Source organism: Vulpes vulpes, chromosome 2 (assembly GCF_048418805.1).
Source record: "Vulpes vulpes isolate BD-2025 chromosome 2, VulVul3, whole genome shotgun sequence".
NCBI lineage: Eukaryota > Metazoa > Chordata > Mammalia > Carnivora > Canidae > Vulpes > Vulpes vulpes.
The window spans coordinates 103,589,330-103,614,517 of record NC_132781.1 but is presented as its reverse complement, the minus strand read 5'-3'; the positions used below and the strand labels follow the sequence as shown (position 1 = coordinate 103,614,517).

The 25,188-nt window shown below is 38.7% G+C and overlaps 1 protein-coding gene across 9 annotated transcripts in view; it reads left to right on the top strand.

Moving 5' to 3' along the window:
- The window catches only part of CACNB2 (calcium voltage-gated channel auxiliary subunit beta 2), a 376,515-nt gene that overhangs the window by 180,136 nt on the left and 171,191 nt on the right, over positions 1-25,188 (top strand). The window contains exon 1 of one of the 9 annotated variants that reach the window (XM_072749416.1): positions 12,995-13,270. The exons of the other annotated variants lie outside the window; for them this stretch is intronic. Coding sequence (XP_072605517.1) covers positions 13,220-13,270 — 51 coding nt within the window. The 5' untranslated portion in view covers positions 12,995-13,219. Of the gene's footprint in view, positions 1-12,994; positions 13,271-25,188 lie in introns of those variants that run through there. 9 annotated transcript variants of the gene reach the window in all.

Here is a 25,188-nt window from a genome sequence, read left to right as displayed (position 1 = left end):
CCTCTGCCTATGTCTCTGCCTCTCTCTGTGTGTCTGTCATGAATAAATAAATAAAATCTTTTTTTTAGTCATATTCTAAGGTGACTGCTGAGTCTTGGTTATCCAAAGTGCAATTTGATGTTGACCCAACCATGTTCTTTCTTGGTAGTTTATGCAAGAAAAGCCAAGAGCAGAACATTTGTGGTGTTAAAGTTCAGCAAAAGAAGCAGATGGAGGAAAACATGCAACTCCTCCTTCCTCAGACTCCATCAGTAGGGCTATGCCCTCTGACTGCATTAGATTAAAGATTGAAAATAAACAAGATCCATTTGATCTTAATAAGCATAGTTAACTTAGGGGACCTTCTACTTTAAGATAGCCTCACTTTTCTTTGGAATATGGCAGTTTACTCCTCCAACTATGTAGGATATGCATCCAATTTTTATTAATGCTTCCCATTAATTCAGTAAGTAGAAAGTAATGATTTTTAAAAGCACTTCCTTGGACAACCCTTCCTTGAAGACTAATTAAGTCCAACTTCCATGAAATTCCAAAACAACATTCTAGAACATTTGTGCTTTGTTCATTTGGTTTTGGATAAAGCCTTGAAATATGTTCTTATCTTATTCCGAAGCACCTGTGGATTTCAGGGTTCAAGACAAGTCAACCACAAAAGAACATGCCTATGATATGAAGAACATGTTTTTTTTGTAAATGTATTCATTACGCGTTCATAATAAAAAAACAACATAATTCTCTTTTGATTCATTTCTTCAGCCTCCAAAAATATCAGATGTACTTAAATGCTATCTTGTGGAAATATGCACATCTGGAAATACTAAATTGTGCCAGCAGTGTTTTTAATGACCACAATCATGCCCATACTCTGCAAAGGGCAGAAGTTTAAGACTGTATCTGACTAACTTCCTCTCCTGAATGGACAGAGCTCAGCACGCTGGGGGTTCTGGAGCCGGAGCTGAGTGGGGCACAGGGCTGATTTCAGACTCTGGGGCAAAGGGAGCTGGTGTTAAAGGCAAATTCTAATTGAAGACAGGTCAGAAGTGTCAAATGCTGGAAGCAGATTGAAAGTTAGGAGTGGATATGAGAAAAAACTGCCCGTGAAGTAGGTAGACTCTGCCGCCAGTTCTGGAAGGATCCAAGATTCTGGGAGACACAGGGTGTATCATGGCAACATCAAGGACTCGGTTTCAGGGGATGCATTCAAGAGCTGCGAGAATTCAAGGCTCAAAGACTCAGCAGGGAACAGTGATGAAACCTGCTGAGAAAAGAGGAGAATCAGCCATGGCCCTAACACGATAGTTTTCTATCTTGGCTGCACATTAGAATCACCTGGGGAGCTTTTAAAACTCCACATGCCCAAGCCTCGTCCCAGACCAATTAAGTCAGAATCTCAGGGGGTAGGATTCAGGCATTGGAAGAACTTAAAGCTCCCCAGTGATTCCACTTTGCAGCAAGGCTGAGAACCCCCAGTTTCAAGCAAGTGATGGTGTTTACCTGATTTATGTATCGTATATATCATAATTCACAGATTAACCACATTATACCTAAATATCCTTATACCGAAGGCGAACTTATTTATTTTTTCAAAGATTATTTATTTGTTCATTTGAGAGAGAGAGAGAGAGAGAGAGAGAGAGAGAGAGAATGAGCAGGGAGGAAGAGAGAGGAGAGTAGACTCCCCACTGAGCAGGGAGCCAGTCAAAGGGCTTGATCCCCAGACCCTGAGATCATGACTTGAGCTGAAAACAGAAGTTTAACCAACTGAGCCACCCAGAGCCCTGTAAGGTGCACGTGTATAGTCGATCTACACATACACTTATGCAGTTCTGCTTACCAGATGGTAGTGCTCATCATCAAAGACGCTCGTCCTCTGTCATCCTCAAAGACCAGTGTGGAATATATTGCAAGACATTTATCCTGAAGAACCTACTTACAGTGATTGACATTTGGGACTCAATGACATGAATCACAATCGGGGATGAAACGAGCCTCAGGGCTCATTTGGAGATTTGTAGTATACGATTTCATTGGATAGAGAATAAAGACACAGTTTTAAAATGTCACATTTATTTTTGGGATATCTCCAGTTTTTCATCTGATACTCAGAGAATTAGTTTTGACCTCGAAGATCTTCTGAAATGGTCTCTGGGTCCTCAGACCACACCTTGAGAACCACCAACCTAAGGAATGCACACAGTAAAAGTAGTTCGGATTGCAAATCCACAGATGTATTTCCCACGTTCTCTTGGGCTAGAACTACCCACTCTGTCCTTCACTTGTGAGAATTTTATTTTTATGTCTGTTTCCCTAATCCTTTCTTCACTTATCTGTGGTACACAAATCATTCAGCTTGTGCATGTTCTGGGCCAGGTAGGAATAAACATTCTTGATGTGGATTCACAACCATACTGCAAAAAAAAAAAGAATAATAAACCCTCAGAAAGTTTCCCCTAAATAAAATGCTAAGCAGGTTTTAATCTCATTTGAAAACATGAATAAGGGTTCCACTTGTCATATATTCCAAAATTCCTCAAAAAAATTATTCTCATAAAAGCAAATGATGAAACATGCCTCCATTGTTTTAAAAAATATGGTTTTGAATATATGGTTTTCTTAGGATTGGTACTCCTCAATCATTCCATAATAAAAATAGGGGCATGGGGGAGATATATGCTTTAAAAATGGGTCCGTGTTGGGATCCCTGGGTGGCCCAGTGGTTTAATGCCTGCCTTCGGCCCGGGGTGTGGTCCTGGAGTCCCAGGATCGAATCCAATGTCAGGCTCCCTGCGTGGAGCCTACTTCTCCCTCTGCCTGTGTCTCTGCCTCTCTCTCTCTCTCTCTCTCTCTCTCTCTCTCTCTCTCTTTCTTCTTTCATGAATAAATAAAATCGTTTAAAAAATAAATAAAAAAGTAAAATAAAAATGGGTCCGTGTTTGTAGTAAAAATCAAGGAGTAAACATTTACATCTTTGAGATTTAGACTAAATTTACATCTAGAAAAATCGATTCATTTCGCTGCTTCATCAGAGGAATTAGTAAAACTAAATCACATAGTAAGAGCCATTACATTTGAGCTCATGATCTTATTTTTAGCAGTCCTGTATGCTTTTCTGTATCCCTAATTCAGTTTCCCTCCTATTATTAATCTATTTTTTATCTACTTAAGTTTATTCTATTGTACTGATTTATAAATTCATGTTTTTAAAACTGAGACATTCATTGTAGGTTAGGAAAATGGTTGCTAGGGCTAGATGGTGGGGGAAAATGGGGGAACATGGTAAAAGGGTACAGAGTTAGCTATAGGATAAGTAAGCTCCTGGTGACTACAGCTGACAACATGAGGTGTTCCCACACACACTACAAGGTAGCACGTGAGATGATGAATGTGTTAATTAACCAACTAGATGGCAGGGATCCTTTCACTATGTACATGTATATATCAAACCACCACAATGTATGCTTTAGATACCTTACAATTTTATATGTCAGTTATATCTGACTAAAGCTGGAATCTTAAAAAGAAGACGAATAAGTCCTAAAAATCATACTCATTATTTAATACTTAGAATGTCTGGCAGAAAAAAAAAAAAGGAAAAAAAAAGAATGTCTGGCAGACTTTATTTAGGTATATATTATATGTGAGCAATTTGCAAATGCATCAAGATATCAGATATAGTCCTAGGACTCACTATATCAACAAGCTTTAGTTTGACGAAGAATGGGGTGAAAATTTGATTAACCAAGCAAGTGCCAATTATTTTGATCAATTTTTTTTAACCTAAATCAGTTGTGAATCTCCTAGAGATGGTAAGTGGAAGCTCTAACTGGTTGAGACTATTGTATAAAGTCCCTTCCTCCAGCATGTCTAATGGAATAGCAATCTTAGAACTGTTAGTGGGAGGTCTAGACTAAGTCCTTAGCCTCTCTTTAGAGTAACAGTTGAACAACCTCTCTTCACTTTGGAAGCTTCGGAGGCTTCAGGCAAATCCAGTAACTCAGCCAGTTAGTTAATGGCAGCAGAGTTGGAACTAACTCAGTTCTACTGTCTCTGGGTCTAGTGTACTTTCCACTTTATTGAATGTACTTCCAGGTTTTACTAGATCGTGGACCAGACCGTATTCCTCCAAAAGCAATAAGAGAGCCATGTTCATGGCAGTCACATTACAGCTGAAACTAGCTTGGTGGACAAGCCACAGGTCCTGTGCTCATTCTAATGGCAAGGCAAATATGATCTAGAAATCGATACACTGGGTGTATCTTCAACTATTGCTATAAGCTGTAGAGAAAATCCAACCAGGTCATGTGACAGAGAGTAGTTCCACCTTGGTCCTAGAGCTCAGGGCTTCTTTGAGGAGATGAGTTTACTAAATAATGTCAGAAGGTGGCAGCCCTGTATGTGTCCACGGAGAAAGCATTCCAACTGGATAGAAGAGCAGATGCAGATCCCTGACACCAGAATGTGTGCGGTGCAGTCTGGGGACATCAGGAAGGCCACTGTGGCTTCAGCTGTGGCGCCGATGGGCAGAGTGAGGGGAGATGAGGTTGGAAACATGGCCAGGAGCCAGTTCTCACCAGCCCTGCACATGGCTTATTTCAGCTGCAGTGAGAAACAATTAGAAGATTTTAAGCAGTGGAACGATTGAAATGAATTCATCCTTTAAAAAAGACTACTTTGGGTGTGCCTGGGTGGCTTAGTTGGTTAAGCATCCAACTCTTGGTTTTGGCTCAGGTCATGATCTCAGGGTTGTGGCATCAAGCCCCACGGCAGACTCCATGCTCAGTGCAGAGTCTGCTTGTCCCTCTCCCTCTGCTCCTCCCCACCGCTCGTGAGCTCTTGCACTCTCTCTTGCTCTCTCTCTCTCTCTCTCAAATAAATAAATGAATAAAATCTTTAAAAAGAAAAGAAAACTTTGGCTGTCTATGGAGATGGGACAGCAGCCATGACAACTAGAAGCTATTGCTGGGCCCGGGTGGCTCAGTGGTTTAGCACTGCCTTCAGCCCAGGGTGTGGTCCTGGAGACCCGGGATCGAGTCCCACATCGGGCTCCCATGTGGAGCCTGCTTCTCCCTCTGCCTGTGTCTCTGCGTCTCTCTATGTGTCTCTCATGAATAAGTAAAATATTTTTTCTCTTTTTAAAGTGTTAATTTTTATTTATTTATTTATGATAGTCACACACACACAGAGAGAGAGAGAGAGAGAGAGGCAGAGACACAGGCAGAGGGAGAAGCAGGCTCCATGCATCGGGAGCCCGATGTGGGATTCGATCCCGGGTCTCCAGGATCGTGCCCTGGGCCAAAGACAGGCGCTAAACCGCTGCGCCACCCAGGAATCCCAGTAAAATATTTTTTTAAAAAATAGAGGCTATTGCTAAGCAGGTCATAAGGGAGGTGACAAAGGTTGGCTCGAGTGGACAGGACCTGCCAAAGAGTATTTGGTCTGGTCACAGGAGGACAGTGGTGCTATGCGCTACAGTGTATAAGACTGGGCTGGGGGGCAGGCCGGAGAATCAATAGTTCCTTTGGAAGCAGATACGTTTGAGAATCTTATTGGAAGTTCATGGGGAGGTGTCAAGTTGGAGTTACATGCAAGAGCCTAGAACCCAAAGACCTGGGATATTTAAGACCACCTCACAGAAACCTCAACACAGGTGAGAAGTGAAAATTTCAGGAGGAAAACCCTGAAGATGGCAGATAGAGCAGGGCTGGGAGAAGAGGATTAAGAAATGGGGTGTGTGTGTCAGAGGCGAGAGTATCTCAAAAACACAATGCAAACCCAGCACTTGATGTACCCCCCTTAATCCTCAGCACACACCTCATATTGCATAATTCAGTGGCAGCTGTTTTAAAGGGAAATATTGAACCATTAAAGAGGGCACATTGAGTTACACAGGTTCCTTCAATTACTGTAGAAAGTAATCAGCAATTTTTCTTATAGATTGCTCTGGAAAGACATTTAATGATAAGGAAAGAGAGGTTTATTATGTTAAATGCAGGTTGCAAGTACCAAAAAATTATAAACTATGGCTCTTGGGGTCAGGGTTACAATAGAACAGATCCATGGGGGAACAAAGAGGCCACAGGAGCCCCACAAAGCAACCTCTTCTCCTTTTATTTCTCCTAGAATAGTCTGAAGTAGCAGCTTTGAGGTAGGTTAAATTTACCGTGACTCTTTATTAATAACAATACTCAAGGATATTTTCAAGTATATCTTAGCCAATAATGTGGAAAAGCAAGCAGTGGGGAAGAGAGTCCCTTTCGGTTCTTGTAGTTGGTCAGTTGTGATATGTTTGGAAATTAGGACATTGTCTCCAAAAGGAAGTTGTTTGACCAATGTAAGTCTCTAACTAATGGTAAAGTGCATAATATGTTGTGTTTTTTTTTTTTAAGATTTTATTCATTTACTCATGAGAGAGACAGAGACACAGGCAGAGGGAGAAGCAGGCTCCATGCAGGAAGCCCGACGCAGGACTAGATCCAGGGACTCCAGGATCATGCCCTGAGCCAAAGGCAGCTGCTTAACCGCTGAGCCACCCAGGCATCCCTGTTGTGTGTTTTTTTTTTTTTTAAGGACAGTTTTTATCAAGGAGGGAAGAAGGGCAAAAAGCTAGCTGAGTTCCATCCACTGCTAAATTTTTCATGAAATAAAAAGAAGGGAGCTTCCTTTATTTGAGTGGCTCTGATTTAAATGAAGATCCTCCCCTCATCTGTAGCTGGATGAATTAGGGCCAGAGTTGATAACAGACTCTTTATGGGAATAAAACGTGAGGAAAGAGATTTAACAGTATAACCATTTGGGTCAAATAGTACATATGCAGGAAAAAATTGCTTTGTTTTTTTTCTCATATTCTTCTGAATCAATAATCAGTAGAAATTTGTTGGAATTTGTTGTCACATGAAATTTTTAAAAAATGAATTCAGGGATCCCTGGGTGGCACGGCGGTTTGGCGCCTGCCTTTGGCCCAGGGCGCGATCCTGGAGACCCAGGATCGAATCCCACATCGGGCTCCCGGTGCATGGAGCCTGCTTCTCCCTCTGCCTATGTCTCTGCCTCTCTCTCTCTCTCTCTCTGTGACTATCATAAATAAATTTAAAAAATTTAAAAAAAATATTTAAAAAAATGAATTCATTAGTGAAAACAATATTAGGTGGAAAGAAAATACAATTATAAATGTGACTATTTTCATTATGTGTTTTGTTTTTTCTATGACATTTGGAATTGTTTGCTATTTTTATTTCTTGAGAAAAACAATGTGTTTGGCTGTTATTTACCAAAAACACATGTGAGGCTTAGAGTGTACACACACGTTAGAGTTTTGTTTTGTTATCATGATTCACTGTCTGGCTAATGCACGCCATAATTATCCATATTTGTACACATATCGTGGCCTTTTATAATCAAAGACGACACTATTGATGACACGAGCTCTAAATTGGGGTGTGATCAAGGGAGTTTTTTTCACAATCCTTGCCCATTAGATAAACAGTCTGGCCTTTGAAGTCTGGAGTGGCCACTCAAAATATGTGATCTCCAAAATTTTGCCTTTTTTTTTTTTTGGTCTCCTGGCAACACAACATTATTTATACTTTGGCCACCACCATCCAGAAAGGTCTGCTGCTGTTTTAAAGTTTAAAACAACAAATGGAAACGTTGTCTCAGATTGAGGATTCAGTACTGCCGAAGCTGTCTTCCCTGCCTTCTGTTTATGTAGACAGATAATAACAATTCTGAATACAAATATAGCAAAATAAAGAGAACCCTTCTCTCGGCAGATTGGTGAGCATGCTTCTTTAGTTATAAAAATAGCACTCGAGGAGTTCTCTGGTTCTAATGGCAATTTCATTAAGCGTTTTTCACAGTTTAGCAAAGACAACTTGGGGGATGGTAAGGGGTGTGTAGATGGGAATTGGGAACAAGCTAAAGCAAAAGTTTAGTGGTGTGAATGCCAGTAGGGACTGCAGAAACCTCTGGTCCTTCCATCCGAAATCTGATGCCAAGCTAGGTCGTGGTCTCTCTGGGCTTCTCCTATAGAAAATCACAGAATAACCAGGCACTTGGCTGAGCTCCCAGGGGCTGCCTCTGAGCCGTTCCCAATTCACAGCAGGTTGGCTTCTCCTGTCCCTGCGCTTTGCCTCTTCAACCCTCTATCCCACTTTGAGGCAACCTAGAGTAGATCTAGATGTGGTTTGAATTTCACAGGCAGTCATCTTGGTTTATAATTTAAAGTACTTCACATTGATAGCACCGCTATAAAGGGCACCTTCAGGTTTCTCAACCTCAGCACTATGGACATATTGAGCTGGAAAATTCTTTCTGGTGGGAGATGGGGGCTGTGCATTATAGGATATTTAGCAGCGTCCTTGGCTTCTACCCACAGGATGCCAGTAAACCACCCATCCATCCCAATGTGGCAATCAAAAATGTCCCTAGACGTTGCTAAATGTCCCCTCAGGGTGAAATCATTCCCAGCTGAGAACCACCCAGTTATAGCAAAGAAAATTAACATTTATTTGTCATCTCTGATGTGCCAGATGTGTGCTAGATGTTTCATGCAATCCTGACAATTCTCTTGAAGTCATCTCCCCTTTTCACAGATTAGGAACCTGAGGGATAGCAAAGATAAGTGTTGCTATTTGTTTTGTTTTGTTCTAGTTTTTTTTTTTCCAATGCTTAATAATGAAAATACATTATAAAGCCAGGGAAATTATATTATATGTAGAAAAAAACAGAAAATGTCATTTTTAACATTTTTATTCTAGACTATGAGTGTATTTTAGACATGCTCTAAATTATAAACACTTGGCTTGAAAATTTGCCAAATGTATGAAAAACCAAAAATTCACTACTGGAGGGGCTCTTGGGTGGCTCATTTGGTTAAGCATCCTGCTCTTGGTTTCAGCTCAGGATCATGGGATTGAGCCCCACGTAGTACTGTGCACTCAGCGAGGAGTCTGCTTGAATATTCTGTCCCTCAGCTTCTCCCCCACTTGCTCTCTCTGTTTCTCTCAAATAAATAAGTTTTTTAAAAAGAATCATGGCACACCTGGGTGGCTCAGTTTGTTGGACTCTTCGTTTTGCCTTAGGTCATGATCTTGGGGTCGTGGGATCAAGCCCTGTGTTGAGCTCCACACTCATTGTAGAGTCTGCTTGAGATTCTCTCTCGCGCGCTCTGCTGCTACCACCACACTCATTCATGCTCTCTCTCTTTCTCTGTAGAATAAACAAATAAAATCTTTGGGGGGAAAAAATTATCACTACTGGATACTGACTTACCCACCTGAGTTAAGATTGCCTTCCCTTTTCTACCTTTTAACACTGGAAAGTGACCAAGTTGTCTTGGATTTGTTATTTCTTGTGGTTTCTGGCATGATACACTGATCTAAAATCCTGCATGGATTTCTGTTATCACCTTCCTTGCTTATACTCTCAATAGTCTATTTGTCTGTGATACCTACACCTCTTATATCTTCTCTCTTTTTCTCTTTGTCTTCCCAGAGTCATCAGGAAAATATTCCTCAGTCCCATTTGAAGGGAAGAAAAAAATCCTATTTAATGTGTGAAAAAAATGCTATCCCAGGAACATACTGTTGTTTAGTGTTAAAGAATATATAGGACCTTGGAAAGGCACTGAAATTGCCTTATAGAATTTCCGTTCTCCTCCTCCTCCTTTTCAAACCCTAGTTGATTTTTTCCTTACCTGAAACCAGCATTAATTTCTGACATTTTTCTATTGTAAGTATATTTTAGTGGCATCATATATTAATATGAGCTAGACTTGGAAAGCTCACAATCATATATGTCATTGTCAGAAACCTTGAAAACTGATGGTCAAGTATAATTTTTCAAAAATTTCAGAACATTTATCTTAAATGTACAATGAATATGTGTCAAAGATTTTTTTCTAATTCATCAAGAAAACTAGCAAGATGGTAAAACTAGTTTAAAAGATTAAGGAAGGGATGCATGGGTGGCTCAGTGGTTGAGCATCTGCCTTTGGCTCAAGTTGTGATCCCAGGGTTCTGAGATCAAGTCTTGCAGCCAGCTCCCCATGGGGAGCCTGCTTCTCCCTCTACCTATGTCTCTGCCTCTTTCTCTGTATCTCTCATGAATAAATAAATAAAATCTAAAAAAAAAAGATTATGGAAGAGGAGTGCCTGGGTGGTTCGATTGGTTAAGCATCTGCTTTTGGCTTGGGTCATGATCCCAGGGTCCTGGGATCAAGCCCAGCATCAGGCTCCCTGCTCAGTGGGAGCCTGCTTCTCCTTCTCTCTCTGCCTGCTTCTTCTCCCCCTGCTTGTGCTCTCTCTCTCTCTCTATGTCAAATGAAAAAATAAAATCTTTAAAGAAAAAGATTACAGGAGAGATGTATTTATTTATAGTCATTGAAAGGAAGATACCGGGCTAAGATTTCTTACAAACATACAGAACTGGTTACTGTTGTACAGGACAATAAAACAGTCATTTGGGGGTTATCTTTTATACAGATGGAAATCATTAGCATTTTTACTGGATGAATTTGTTTCTACTGGTCAAATTCACTGGCATTTCTATCAACTTTCTACAAGTTAGTATTTACTCTCAAAATATATAAAATATCCTAATCCAAAGTAAATAGTGAGTTAAACGAAGGTTTCTAATTTCCCTAGAAAATTAGATAATCCTTGGTTGTCAGTTAGACATTTAAAACTTTTGGGGGGTTGAAAAAATAATATAAACCTACCATAAAAAGTTTGAAAATACTAATCTTTTTATGTTTTGTTTTCTTAAGAGAGAGAGAGAGAGAGAGCACAAGCTAGGGGAGGGGCAGAGAAAGAAAGAGAAAATCTTAAGCGGAGCCTGATGTGGGACTTGATCTGAGGACCCAAAGATCATAACCTGAACCAAAATTAAAAGTCAGATGCTCAACTGAGTGAGCCATCCAGGCACTCCAAAATACTGAATTTTTTAAAAGAACAAAAAAAACCCTACCCTTAACCCACTACCCAAATGCAACCATGATAATTAGAATTCATGTTTCCTTACAAGTTTTTAACCGTGGAGTCATTATTATGAAAAGAAAAAAAATTGATAGGCTATTCTTTTTCTTTGACTTACTCTCATATATGATATGTATTTTGTTATATAATGAAAGTGTCCTATAAACATTTTAGTGTCTATACAGTGATTTGGCATTTTTGTATTCCATTTTCCACTATTTTTTCTAATTCTAAAATTATTTCTTTTATGAATAAATAATGCACTTATATGAAGTTTTCAGAGTTACAGAAAATACATAAAAAATAATATAGTGGCCAATGGTGGAGGTGCAGCTGAGTTTAAGAAATAAAATATCACTAACAGAGTTACCCCACCCTCCATTAATTCTTCCAGATGTATTCCTATCCAGATGTAACCACTCTCCTGCATTTAGTACTTTTTCATATTTATTTGTATTCTTTTACTACCTACAGGAAGTGTATAGCATTTTTGCCTATTTTCAAACTTCATACAAATCATATTATAGGTTCTTAAGGTATAAAGGTTTTACAACTTGCTTTTTTCTATGGACATATTTGTGGGGATTTAATCCATGTAGTTACTTAGAGACCATTCACTCTCCTTGCTGTAGTGTCTCAAACCTTGTTGAGCCACTCTCCTGTTGATACACATTGAATTTGTTACCAGGCTTTTACTAAAATCCCCAGTGTTGCTAGGGACATTCTGTGCATACGCCTCCCTGTGTGCTTGTGTGAGGGATGATGGCAATCCGAGAGCATGGTCATTAACAACTTCACTGCCTTCGCCTTTTGCAAAATCTCTAACTTGGCTGTACCAATTTACACTCCCACTAACAACGTCTGAAAGTCTGGCCGCTTTCCATCAGGGGTTGGCAAACCTTTTCTGTAAAAGACCAGATCAGAAATATTTAAGCCTTGCTAAGCGACGTGATCTATCTCATAACTACTCAACCCTGTGACTTTAATGCAAAAACAGCCATAACCCATATGTATATGAATGAACGTGACTGTGTTTGCTTAAACCTTTGCTTGGGGACACTGAAATTTGAATTTCATCTAATTTTCAGTGTCACAAGATACAGTCTTCTTGATTTTTTTTCCAGTCATTTTAAAATGTACCATTCTTAGCTTGCAGGTGATGGGTAATGGGTAGCTGGTTAGTTTTGGCCTTCAGCCAGAGTGTGCCAACCCTTGCTTGACATCCTCACCAAAATCTGGTATTTCAAATACATTAAAATATTTTGACCCTAATGGCTGTGAAATGGTAAACTGTGATTTTCATTTGTATTCCTGACCAGTAGTGAAGTCAAGTATTTTTCATGTGTCTTGGCTGCTAGCATTTTCTCTTCTGTGGTTTTATTTATTCATTTTTATTTGCCATATTCTTTTATGTTGTGGGACTTTTATTTATTGGCTTTTGGGAGTCCTTTCTGTCTTCGGGATAGTAATCCTTTGTTACATGCTTTGCAAACATGTTCTTAGAGTATCGTGGGTTTTGCTCCATTTTTTAAAATTGTCTTTTGATGAAAAGACGTTTTCAGTTGAAATGAAATTGAATTTCTCCAAGCGATATTTATGTGGCTGTGTGGAGAAAAAAAAAATGTATTTCTCATGCACTTGGAGAATGTGAAAGGTGACCACAAAAGAAAGATATCACTTTCTTGTATGCGAAGGAGGAAATATTTCTTCATCGGATGTGAGCGAAAGAATGTTCTCACTTTTGTTCCAGGCTTTTTTTTCTTTTTCCCCCAGTCTGATCGTTTTCTTGAACCCCTGACAGCTTGGCCAGTTGTGCAATCTGTGGTCCTATAGTAGAGAGAGTATCCTTAGCGCGGCCGCAGCCAGTGCCGCCTGGAAGGCCTGCATCTGACATTGATGAAATGTTGCTGGGCTTTCACAAGTGTGCGGGCTTTGCTCCTGCAAAGCCAGCTGACGTAACTGGCAGTAGAAAAAGCCCCTCCCACTTGTGTTTGTTAATTGACTTTGATGAGCTTGTCTGCGAGGCCTAAGTGGTTCCAGAACCGTTATAATCGGAAGAACTTTGAGAAAGTCACACTGGCTGGCTAAGACTGCACACCTCGAGCCAGCCAAGGACGAGGAAGGCAGTTGCTATGCTGGTCAGCAAAGCAAGACTTGGCTGCCTTGAGCTGTTTTATTGAGTTCTTGCCCCCGTGAAGCACATTCCTGCTCTCTGGAGAGCTGGGTCCACTTGGAATTGGGCTGGCATGCTGGACAGACGCCTCATGTCTCCTCAGACTAAGTGCATCATTCCTGGGGTAAGCGCGCGGGCAGGGAGGCAGGCCAGATGCACCGGTGTGGTCTCCAGAAGACGGGCATGTCCTTTATTGTGAGTGAGCTCAAGCGAAATCGCGTCAGTTGCTTCTCTTCTTCTTCTTCTTCTTCTTCTTCTTCTTCTTCTTCTTCTTTTTTTGCAAGTTTTCCTTATCTTGCCAGAAATGTCATTTGCAGTGTTATGATGTCAGTGCTCAGGTGGTTTGAGCAGGGAAAGCTCTAACTCTGGTTTGAAACTGGTATGTGATTGAGAACAGTTTAGTAGCTTGGGGGGGAGGGGGGGAGAGACTGGGAGACACTGGAGAGTGGAAATGCTTTTTCCAGCTGTAGACAGTCACTTGTTGCATTTGCACATCGTACTGACAGCCTAGCCACTGAGCTGCTTTATTCCAACCCCCCAGGCCTTTCTATGTAAATCAAGATGATTTGACTTCCTGCACGGCTGCAAATCCAGATTTCATTGCTTGTTTGTCACCTCAAAAATTTGTGAGTTTAATGAAATACAGGAATGAAAGGCTAATGTTTAAAATACTTGATCAACAGTGCTCTACCTCACAAAGATGGGATGTTTGGGTCTTTAGATAGCGAATGGAACTTTGAAAGTAGAGATCCCCTCATTATTGGTGCCCTCCTAGGGAAGGCTTCAGAACAAATAATTGTTCTAGAACTCATAGATGAAACTAAATAAAAATAAAATCTAAAAAAAAAAAAGCCTAAAGTAAAAATCCTAAGGTTACAAATATCTGTGCTAATAGGACACGAAAATACCTTTTTAAAATCAGTAAAATACAGCTTGCCTAGAAATGTTTTCCAAGGTACCTCTTCTGTTTCCAGTTCCAAGCCTCACTAAGTTCATCTAATGAACAAGGAAAAAATAATTCTTGCTGAGAAATACCTGCGTGTGGTAATCATCTATTCCGTGTTTTATGCGACAAAACTGTGAGATGTGTCTCTTAATCTATGTGATCCTTCATGATCTGTTGTTGTATCTCATCTAAAATTTTCTAAGCACACCCTTTCCCTTGCTCACCTTTGTCTGCTTTAAAGTTTATATTTCTATTTCTATAGGCTCTGATGTGGCTGGCAATATGCAAACTAATTCTAAATGATTTCTAGGTAGTTGATAGTTCACGCAAGTATCTGAGCTTTTCAGATGCCACTCACATTTAATTTCGAAATTATTCAATACCTGTTTGTTCTGAGGGATATCTGGAATCATCCTTTCCTGTAAACCTGCCTGCTTTCTAAGAATGTAATCACACACAAAATAGCTGTTATGGTTGTTTCTGCAGAGGAATTCTTTCGTGAATTAGGAAAATGTATAATCCTGAACCCAAATTGCTAAATATCCCAAACTGCCAGATACATTCCAGTGGTCATTTTAAATTTTTCAGCAGTGAAATTGGGCTGAAAAATGTCCCAGTTATTTAATGGGGATGTCTATCTAGATGACTTCAAAATGGTTGAATGATTATAGTACAGTTAATTTCAGTTCTACGAAAGATTATGGGGAATCTGCATGGGGACATTTTATCCTTTTAAACTACTTCCTCTCCTCCGATCCTAGATTTTTGTTTCCTGTGACCTAATCACTTCTCATTTGAACTTATACCAGTGTTTGAATTAGGCTGATAAATACATGGATTTTTGGCCTTAAGAGTTAAAGTTTAAAATAAGTATTTATAAAGACAATTCTCTTTCCATTTAACACCATCCAGTCATCCTCAAAATTCCCCAATGATGGCAGAAACTATTATTTCAATTTGGACAATAATATAAATGGAGATAATTTTTTAAATCCATATATGTGTAGATAATTTTAAAAATACATGAGTATGTGTATGTATATGTGTTATGGAGTAACTTTTTAGGATACTGAATAAGCTATATGACCCTGATTTTTGTCCTAATCAAGTATGATTTCAGCTCTTACAGCAGTTATACTTTATTTTTTTTTGTGTGTGTGTGTTAATATACTTTAAAGTCACTGCAGATCCCCAATGTGTAAAAACCCATGTAGAAACCATACATTTGTTTCCTGTCCTGAATTAAAATGAAATTAATAAACCAGTAAAATCTGATATTGATAATTACTTTTTCACTGGCAAGGTCAAAAAAATGTCTCTGACTAGTGTTAAGTGCATTAGTTTTCTTTTTATGAATTTTGCTGTTGCATTGTTAAGCTTCTTGAATATTCTTTATGACTGAAACTACGTGCTATAATTCTTAGACCAAGGTAGGGACTCCCTCTATGTCCTTGCCTCCCTTCCTTACAACAAAAATGATCTCTCAGACTTGTGCAGGCTTTTCTGTTTCTTTAGCACATTACCCACAATTTCAGTGTTTTCTTTTTTTTTTTTTTTAAGATTATATTTATTTATTCATAGAGACAGAGAAAGGCAGAGAGAGAAGCAGGCATCATACAGAGAGCCCAACATGGGATTCGATCCAGGGCCTCCAGGATCACGCCCTGGGCTGCAGGCGGCGCTAAACCGCTTTGCCACCGGGGCTGCCCAATTTCAGTATTTTCTGACTGTGGTTTAGAGCAAGCATTTGGATATAGTCACACTTAACTTTGAATATTAGCCCATTCCCTTCATGATAGCTGTGTGATTGGCAGATTTGGATCATCTCTGAATTGTAACGTTAAGAAGAGTAATATCTGCATTTCAAGTGTTTGTGAGAATTTTTCTTAACAATCCCAGTGCATATAGACTGCTTAGTGCAGACCCTTTGGTTATTAAGGGAATGCACATTCCTGTCTACAGTTTCTGCAGTGGCTAATAATGCAAGAACTTGGCTCTGGGACCCCAAACCGTGATATCTAGGAGAGACAGCAAGGGGAATTTATGAGCTGTTTATGATTTGCATACTGGAAGAAAGAGAGATTAAAATAAATAACAGTCCTGTGAAGTGGGACTCCTAATTGGATATCTGTGGACCCAGGATCAGAGGGCTGGGAGAAGGCAAGTGGAAACCCTCTGGAAATGATATGCAAATATTTGAGTCTGTATACAGTCTCATTTTCTAGCTTTAGTATATTCTCACTGTGGCCCTCAACTCCCAAATGGCGAAGCACCAGAGCTCCTGAATGACAATAAGCCCGAAAGAACAAAAAAGTTGGAGGTTAAATATTCTAAGAAATTTAATGATCTTTGAAGTATTATTTTCTTTCTCTTCACCTTTATGTTGCTAAAGCAGTTTAGAAAGGGAAAAACAAGAGAAGTTGATATGTGTCTGTGTGTTCTGTAGGGGAGGAGAACTTTCCCTTTCTTCCCTTCTGGGTTCTTTGGCTGGTCTCATAATTAAATTGACATGAAACAGATGAACAGGAAAGAAAAAAAACAAATTTAATTTTGTACATACGGGAACCCATAAAAATATGAGACTCAAAGAAATGACCAAAGCAGGCAGCCTTTATGCCTTTTAGAAAAAGAAACAATACAGTTGTGAGGAATTGACAAAACAGGGGTTTGGGATTAAAGTAGCAAATTAGTGAAGAAGTAACAAGGTTTTGTTCATACAGCATTTTTGGCTTTGAATCCCCCCCTCTGGTGGTGAGGATGCTTTCTACCCTCCTGGCGCAAGGAGGGTGTCTTCAGATGGGAGATTTATTTCCTGCTCTCAGGGGAAAAAGGAGGTTCAGAGTGTCCTTCTTGTACCAGCTGTTTCTTGAGTAACTTTAATTCAAAATAATTAATATGCCAAAGTGGCATATTTTGGGGTGGGGTGTTTTTTCTGCTCTACAGGCCCACCTTTAAAATCTCCAGGAAGGGATCCCTGGGTGGCGCAGCGGTTTAGTGCCTGCCTTTGGCCCAGGGCGCGATCCTGGAGATCCAGGATCAAATCCCACATCGGGCTCCCGGTGCATGGAGCCTGCTTCTCCCTCTGCCTGTGTCTCTGCCTCTCTCTCTCTCTCTCTCTCTCTCTCTCTCTCTCTCTCTCTGTGTGTGTGTGTGACTACCATAGATAAATAAAATAAAAATTTAAAAAAATTTTTAAAAAATAAATAAATAAAATAAAATCTCCAGGAAGTTTCACAATTCAGAAGTTGCATTGGTAGATTGCTCCAGTATCTTACTGAATTAGTCTTACTCTTGAAAATAAATCAGTTAAAAAAATTTTAATGCAAGTATAGATGACATACAATATTATGTTAGTTTTAAGAATTCAATATCGTGGTTTGACATCTATATACACTGTGAAATGTTCACCATAGTAAGTCTAGTTACCCCTGTCACCATACGAAGTTGTTATAATGTTATTGACCATACTCCCAATGCTATACTTCACATCTCCATGACTTCTTTATTTTACAACTGGAATTTTGATTCTCTTAATCCTCATCATCTATTTTGACCGTCGTCCCACCCCTCTCCTCTGGCAACCACCAGTTTGTTCTCTGTATCAATGAGTCTATCTCTGGTTTTGTTTGTTTATTTATTTTGTTTTTTAGAATCCACATATAAGTGAAATCTTATGGTATTTGTCTTTCTCTATTTGACTTATTTCACTTAGCATAATACTCCATTCATCTATTGATAGGCATTTAGATTACCATATCTTGGCTATTGTAAATAAGACTGCATGAACATAGGGGCAGATATATCCTTTTGAATTAGTGTTTTCATTTTCCTTGGATAAATATTACCCAGAAATAGAATTGCTGGATTGTATGGTATTTCTATTTTCCATTTTTTGAGGACCTCCACACTGTTTTCCATAGTGAATGTACCAATTTACATTCCTACCAGCAGTGCACAAGGTTTCTATTTTCCCCACATCCTTGCCAATACTTGTTATTTCTTGTCTTTTTAATACTAGCCATATTGACCAGTATGTGAGGTGATATCTCATTGTAGTTTTCATTTGCATTTACCTGATAGGAGTGATGTTGAGCATCTTTTCATGTATCTATTGTCTGTCTGCATGTCTACTCTGAAAAATATCTATTCAGGTCCTCTGTCCATTTTTGAATGAGATTGTTTTATGGTGTTGAGTTGTATGATTTAAAAAATATATATTTTGGTTACTAACCCCTTATCAGATATATCATTTGCAAGTATCTTCCTATTCAGTAAGTGACCCTTTCATTTTGTTGATGATTTCACAATTAGGTAGTTGATAGGAGGCATTTCTAATGGAAACAAAATAAAAATAAGGGTTAATGATTAGAGCAAATTATAAATCCAGTCTAAATTCTGCAGGCCATTGGTCAGGATCTCTAGATTGAACTCAAAGCATTTTCAGATAAAATGAGGGCAAGTAGTAGCAATCTAACAGATTTCTTGGCTTGCAGTATGAATGTCTCTGGTGATCTTCGTGAGTAGCCTCACAGCAATGGGCACAAAGATTGTTGACACATGAGCTGTGGTGGTGATTTCCCTGAAGTGCATATCAAGTTGTCTAACATTAGTTTGCATGGCTTTGGAAAAAGAGTTTTCATTCTTAGTGATTTCAAGTCAGACAGTGGGAGAAAATTGGAAATTTTGGAAAATTGAAAATTGCTTATTTTGGAACATTAGAACAAATATTAAAGAAAATTGGAATAATTCAGCTCCAGTTAGTTTACAGGTAGAAAACATAAGATTCAAAAGCAATTAACAGGACTGGAATCTAGTAATCCCAAAGGGTTTATTTATAGTTTTCCAATGAAACAAAATTTTTTTCTGAGACTAATTTGTTTGCAAAATAAGTCTAGTCCCATTAAACTTGTCCTGATTATTTATATAAGTGCAACAAGAGTAGTAATTGACCACATGGACTTTTCAAAGTTTGTTTGCTGAAACATTTTATTTATTTGTTTGTTTATTTATTTGAGGGAGAGCATGAGCAGGGGGAGGGGCAGAAGGGATAGGAAGAGAGAATCCACAGGGAGATCAGGTAGGGAGAAAGAGTAATTGTTTCATATTTGTTAATAGGTAGACTTTACCAAATTGCTCTAGGTCATAGGTGGGGGGGGAGGGGAGGGGGGAGCTTTAAAGTCTTAAAGCTTGAGAAATAAAACATCAAAGAACCAGCAGTATTTCAAACAAAAAGTCATGAAAATTGTAATCATCTTCATCAGTTCATTTAGTCCCATGTAATTAATTCTTGTTCTGCTTGAATTCAGTTTTTCCGTTAGTTCTAGAAATTCTTACCTAGTTCAGTGATATGATCTTAAAGTTATCAGAAACCTCTGTTCTAGGGTATTTGTCAGAGTCCTTTCCCTGAATCTCTCTGAAGATGAAACATATTTGCAAAACCATCAGAGTTAAGTAATAACTTGTGTAAATGACAAAAGACTTAAAAATGATGATGGTTAAAGATCTGATGAGAGTTCATTATAATGCAATTGACAAGGGAATTTGGTTTTTTCTGTAACATATATTTTAAAATAATTACTAGAATTATGACTGATAGCATTATACCAGGACACATCAGATTTTTAGGAATTTCATAGAATTTCTAGAAAACTTATATTAATAATTTCAACATATATATTTCCTAAATAAAGTTTAGCATCACTTCTTATTTGACAATTTAACATATCAAATAAGCTTAATTAGTATAATATCTTTTTATAAGGGGTGGGGAATCAATCTTCTGAGATATTCTAGGGAACCTCTAGAAAATCCCAAATTTAGTTTGAGGTCAAAAAGACTTCATTTAGAATTTGATTTGGGAAGCTTGTTCAAAAATGTCAAAAGGTGGACAGCCTGGGTGGCTCAGCTGTTCAGCGCCACCTTCAGCCCAGGTCGTGATCCTAGAGTCCTGGGATCGAGTCCCATGTCAGGCTCCCTGATGGAGCCTGCTTCTCCCTCTGCCTGTGTCTCTGCCTCTCTGTCTCTCTCTGCATCTCTCATGAATAAATAGATAAAATCTTTTAAAAAATGTCAAAAGGTTTTGGGCACTTAACTAATTAGGGTTATGGAACATTACAAAATTTAAGACTTAATTAGCTATTGACAATAAAAGATTATAAAACAAATACAGAAGGTTACACAGTTGTGAGCAACACTTAGCTTATTTAATATTGAGAAGATTCAGTGTTCTTAAGTAATCAAAAACCTGATTAAAACAAAATGGAGATCAGGAAATTATTTTGTAAGACACAAAATCTTTGCTTTCTAAGAAGATTACTTAAAAGGGTAAAGAAAAATCTTTCACAGTCTCTTATAATAAGCAGCAGACCAGTCGTCCAACAAAACTTTGTCCCTTTTGCAAATGAAAGAAAATTAAGGTTTAGTTTTACATAAGCACCCTATTAAAGCTTATTTTTAAAACCTCTGTTAAGAAATAAATAAATAAAATCTCTATATTAATAATTCAACTTTAGCCACTTGATTACACAAACTAAAATTCTTTCTCTCTCTCCTTCTTTCTCTTTCCAGCTGCCTATTTCCATTTAGTTTCTTCTTTGTTTCCCTTTTTCTCATTCTGAAATAACCAATCGTATTTTAGGACAAAATTGTTGTCTTCCCTCTTAACAAAAATGCATGTGTATACTTGATACTTTTTCTTGCCCCAAGGTATTTTGCACTTTTCTTGCATAAAGATTTGTTTTCTTTATTATTTCTACTCTATTTACTCTATTTCTATTTTAATTATACTTATTAGAATTCATTCTTAACTCTTGGAAACCATAATTTCTAAAAAAAAAAAACTAAGAAATAAGCAATTGCTAACTGTATGTCATATCAGCTTACTTTAGATTGACAAACTAATGAATACATTTTATAATTCCTAGAGATATAGGCTTCCTCATATTTTAATTTTTCATTGTGGTACAAGACATGTTTACTAATAGACTCAAATATCTTTAGTTCTTTATCTAAATATCTTTAAGCCAAAATTAGGTAAAACTTAGGTTTGGGTAATTAATGTTTCAGTGTTCTGTCTTATTTAGAAATAATCTTGCAAATACAGTAAGTCAATTGTTTAGGATGAGAGCTCACTAAAAGCAATTCTTTTCCCCAAATATAGACATTTTTCCAAATCAGAGATCCTTCATGTGGCCATTGATCAGTAGGATCTTATATTAATCTCAATAGTGACACAAACCAATAAGCCATAAGGCTTAACCACGGATACAGGGGGTGTCCCAACAGAGAATGCAAAAGGTACAGCCCTTAAAGACCCAGAAAATTCACGCCCAGTGTTAGCCTAAGAAAGCAGAGACCCTCGTTATCATAGGCGGTAACAATGATGTAGTGAATACGGTGCCTCTACTTTTCCCTGTCCCCAGTCAGAGACGTGCTCATCTGTGTCACCAGGCAGGTGCTACTGGGATGGGACTTTTCTAGCACTAACAAGTCCATGAAGGTAGTAATGACAAAGCCCCTTTAAGGACTGGGACCCTTAATGACAAATTCCCCTGAGAGCTTGCATGGAAGACAAAGAGAATGGTGCTTGTGATGACTTCACATCTCAGAATCCCATTCTGTTTGACTGGCACCCAAGGTGCACGTTGGTACATGTACCTTGTGGCTGATGGGGACCAGAGAGGATATCCTCAGTGGTTATAGCCCAAGCTCTCAGGCCCTAGAACAAGACAAAAGGAAAACCTCATCCAGTTTTTACCTAGGGGACCCATAGCAAAGTTGGCCTAGACAGACGCTGGTCTGGTGAGAACCATGAGCTTACCAGTTGGTAACGCCAGCTCAAACAACAGGCTTATAAGATCTAGGCCTGCCTTCTCCCCTCTGCTTTTCTTCCTTATTACAGATGCCATAAAAGACAGAGACAAAAGAAAATCATGACCATTTCTGGGAGGAATCCATAGAAAATAAGGATACTTATAATAAACCTTTCCAGAAAGGAACTAGGGACCTTTCATTTTCTCCTGCTAATCTAAACTTAGAAAAAGAAAAGGACTCTCACTACTTTTGTTCCCAAGAGACCCGGTAGGCCGTGACCTGGGAGAGTGACATGGTTAGAGTTCTTACCTTCCACTGGCTCTTGCAGGGGTTCTAGGGTCTGGCCGCTGCAGAAACCCTGGAGCGAGCAGTGTCCAGCCAGGGGATAACCCCCACTTTGGACCCCAAAACGATATTGGAGAAGAATTTCCATTATTGCCTTCTAGGTTCTTCGGCTGGTCTAATAAATAAATTGAACTAAGATAGATGAACAAGAGAAAAGCAAATTCAATTTCCTACGTATGGGAGCCCATAAAAATAGGAGACTCATCATGACCAAAGCAGACAGGTTTTATGCCTTTTATGCCAAGAAGCAATAAATTTGTGAAAAAATTGGCAAAACAGTGCATCCTGGGTTGCTCAGCGGTTTAGCGCCACCTTCAGCCCAGGGCCTGATCCTAGAGACCAGGGATCGAGTCCCACATCGGGCTCCCTGCATGGAGCCTGCCTCTCCCTCTGCCTGTGTCTCTGCATCTGTGTGTGTGTGTGTGTGTGTGTGTGTGTGTGTGTGTGTGTGTTGTGAGTAAATAAAATAAAATCTTTAAAAAAATTTTAAAAAGAATTGGCAAAACAAAGAAGTTTGGGCAAATCAGTGAAGAAGTAGCAAGGCCTCCAATTCCCTACCTCTGGCCATAAGGATGCCTTCTACCCTCCTGGTAAACTGAGAGCGTCTTCATGTGGGAGACTTATTACCTGCCTTCTGGGAGACAGAGGAGCATCAGAGTGTCCTTCCTGCACAAGCTATTCCTTAAGTAACTTCAATTCAAAATAAGCATTATTCTGAAGTGCCATACTTTGGGGTGGCATATTCTGCTCTCCTTCAATTCCTATATATCATAAAACAAATAATGGTCTAAAGCTACAGGTGCTGCTGCATCATTTTTCAGGTATAACTCGTACTTAAATGGAATTCTAATGTTAAAAAGCCCGGGTGGCTAATATGCGTATTTTAAAGGGGGTTCTTTAAAGGATGATCACAGGGATGCTGGCTTTATCCCCAGGACATGTCAGAATGTTTGATTTCACCTTGCCCCATAAAACAGTCGGTTCATAAAAAAGACAATTTTGCACAACCCAACAAGAGTTGCCAAAATATTTTTATTGTTAAAATGGAAAAAACTCGAAAGAGAGCTTTACACATCAAGTAATTAATGAAAAGTGATTAGCATTAACTATATAAAAAATATAACAATATAAATTATAAATATATATAAATATTATAACAATATATTATGATGCTCCTGGGTGACTCGGTTGGGCATCCTACTCTTGATTTTGGCTCAGGTTGTAATCTCGGGGTCCTGAGATCAAGCCCTAGGTGGGGCTCCATGCTCAGCGGGGAGTCAGCTCAAGATTCTCTCTCTCCCTCTCCCTACCTCACACTCTCTCCCTAAAATAAATAAAAATATAAGAAATATTAAAGGAAATGTGTGTATAGGAACACCACTGCCTCATCTCTTTGGGTCAAATATTTTTGTTCTGGCAAATTATATCCCAGTCCTTTTCTGTAAGCTTACATGGTCTTATGGCTGCAACTATCACATACAGACTATTCTGGAGTCTGTCTTTTTCTTTCAGCTGTATTTTGAGATCACTTTGAAATCATAGCATGATATAGTATTGTGCAGATTTCCCATAGTTTGTCTAAATAAGATGGTCATTTATTTGTTGGAATTTTCATGCATTTTATAATTTTGTTTTTATAGATAAATCTGTAATAACACTTTTGAGCATATGGTTTTGGCTCTGTTAAATAACATCCTTGAGATAAAATCTCAGATGTGGAATTATTTGCACAGTGAGTGGGTTTGAATGTTCTTACGTCTCTGGCTTTGCTTTCCATACGTCTTTTCAAAATGATTATACCAGTTGCCACTGCCAACATAAGATGAATACCATACTAATTTCATAACAATGCACCCCACATTAGGTATTAATAATTTCTTTAAAATGTAAAAAATTACACAATAATGCTTTAATTTCTATTCAGTAGACTATTAGCAAAGGTGAGTTTTAACTGAATGTTTTTTATATTGTTTGGATCTCTGTGTAAATATGTTAATAGGTTTCCCAGGGATTAGATTCTTTTTTTTGGTTTTAAATATTTTTATTTATTTATTTAACAGAGAGATAGAGAGATCCAGAGACCACAAGCAGGAGGAGCATCAGACAGAGAGAGAGAGAGAAAGAGAAGCAGGCTTCCTGCCAAGTAGGGAGCCTGATGCAGGGCATAATTAATCCCGGGACCCTGGGAACATGACCTGAGCCAGAGGCAGATGCTTAACTGACTGAGCCACCCAGGTGCCCCCAGGGATTAGATTCTAGTGTTATTTTTATTTGTTAGATATTAACAGAATTACAAAATAAACTATTGGATAGTGTTTTCCCTTGTCCAGTCCCAGCCATCAAAATATTTCCTTTTAAATTTAGATTGTAGCACCCTGCTGATTTCACTAAAGGGTAGTCTAGTGTGAGACAATAGCACATTGGGTTTGATTAAAATCAACACTAAACTAGTCAAAAGATTAAGTCTTAATTTTGGAAAGTAAAACAAAAAGCTTCGACTTTGTTTAGATATCTAACTTACTGTGTGCAGAGAGCTAATGGCTCTCCACAAAATAAGAAAAAGACCACATCTGACTCAAGCTGTAGTTAATACGAGCAGCATATGGTCTCACCTTTAGATTCATAGATTTTGCACTGCTGAAGACAGCACAAGCCACTAAGTCATCAGGTTGTTGATTCCGGGCTGTCAGAGCTCAGAAAGGACTTCCCATGGGGCTTCCCATTCAGTGGTTGTTCGGGGTTAGGGGGGGACTTGTCTGCCTAATTCTTCCCATAGAGTTGGAGAAGTAGAACTTCCTATACTCTTTCTTGGCAAAGGACCTGCTATAATTTTGACTTTAACATTTGGTAACTTTACAAACAATACTTACTTGTCTTTCAACCTTGGTCCAATGATACAACCAATTATTTTGGTGAGTGGCATTGTAGGTGTCAGAAAA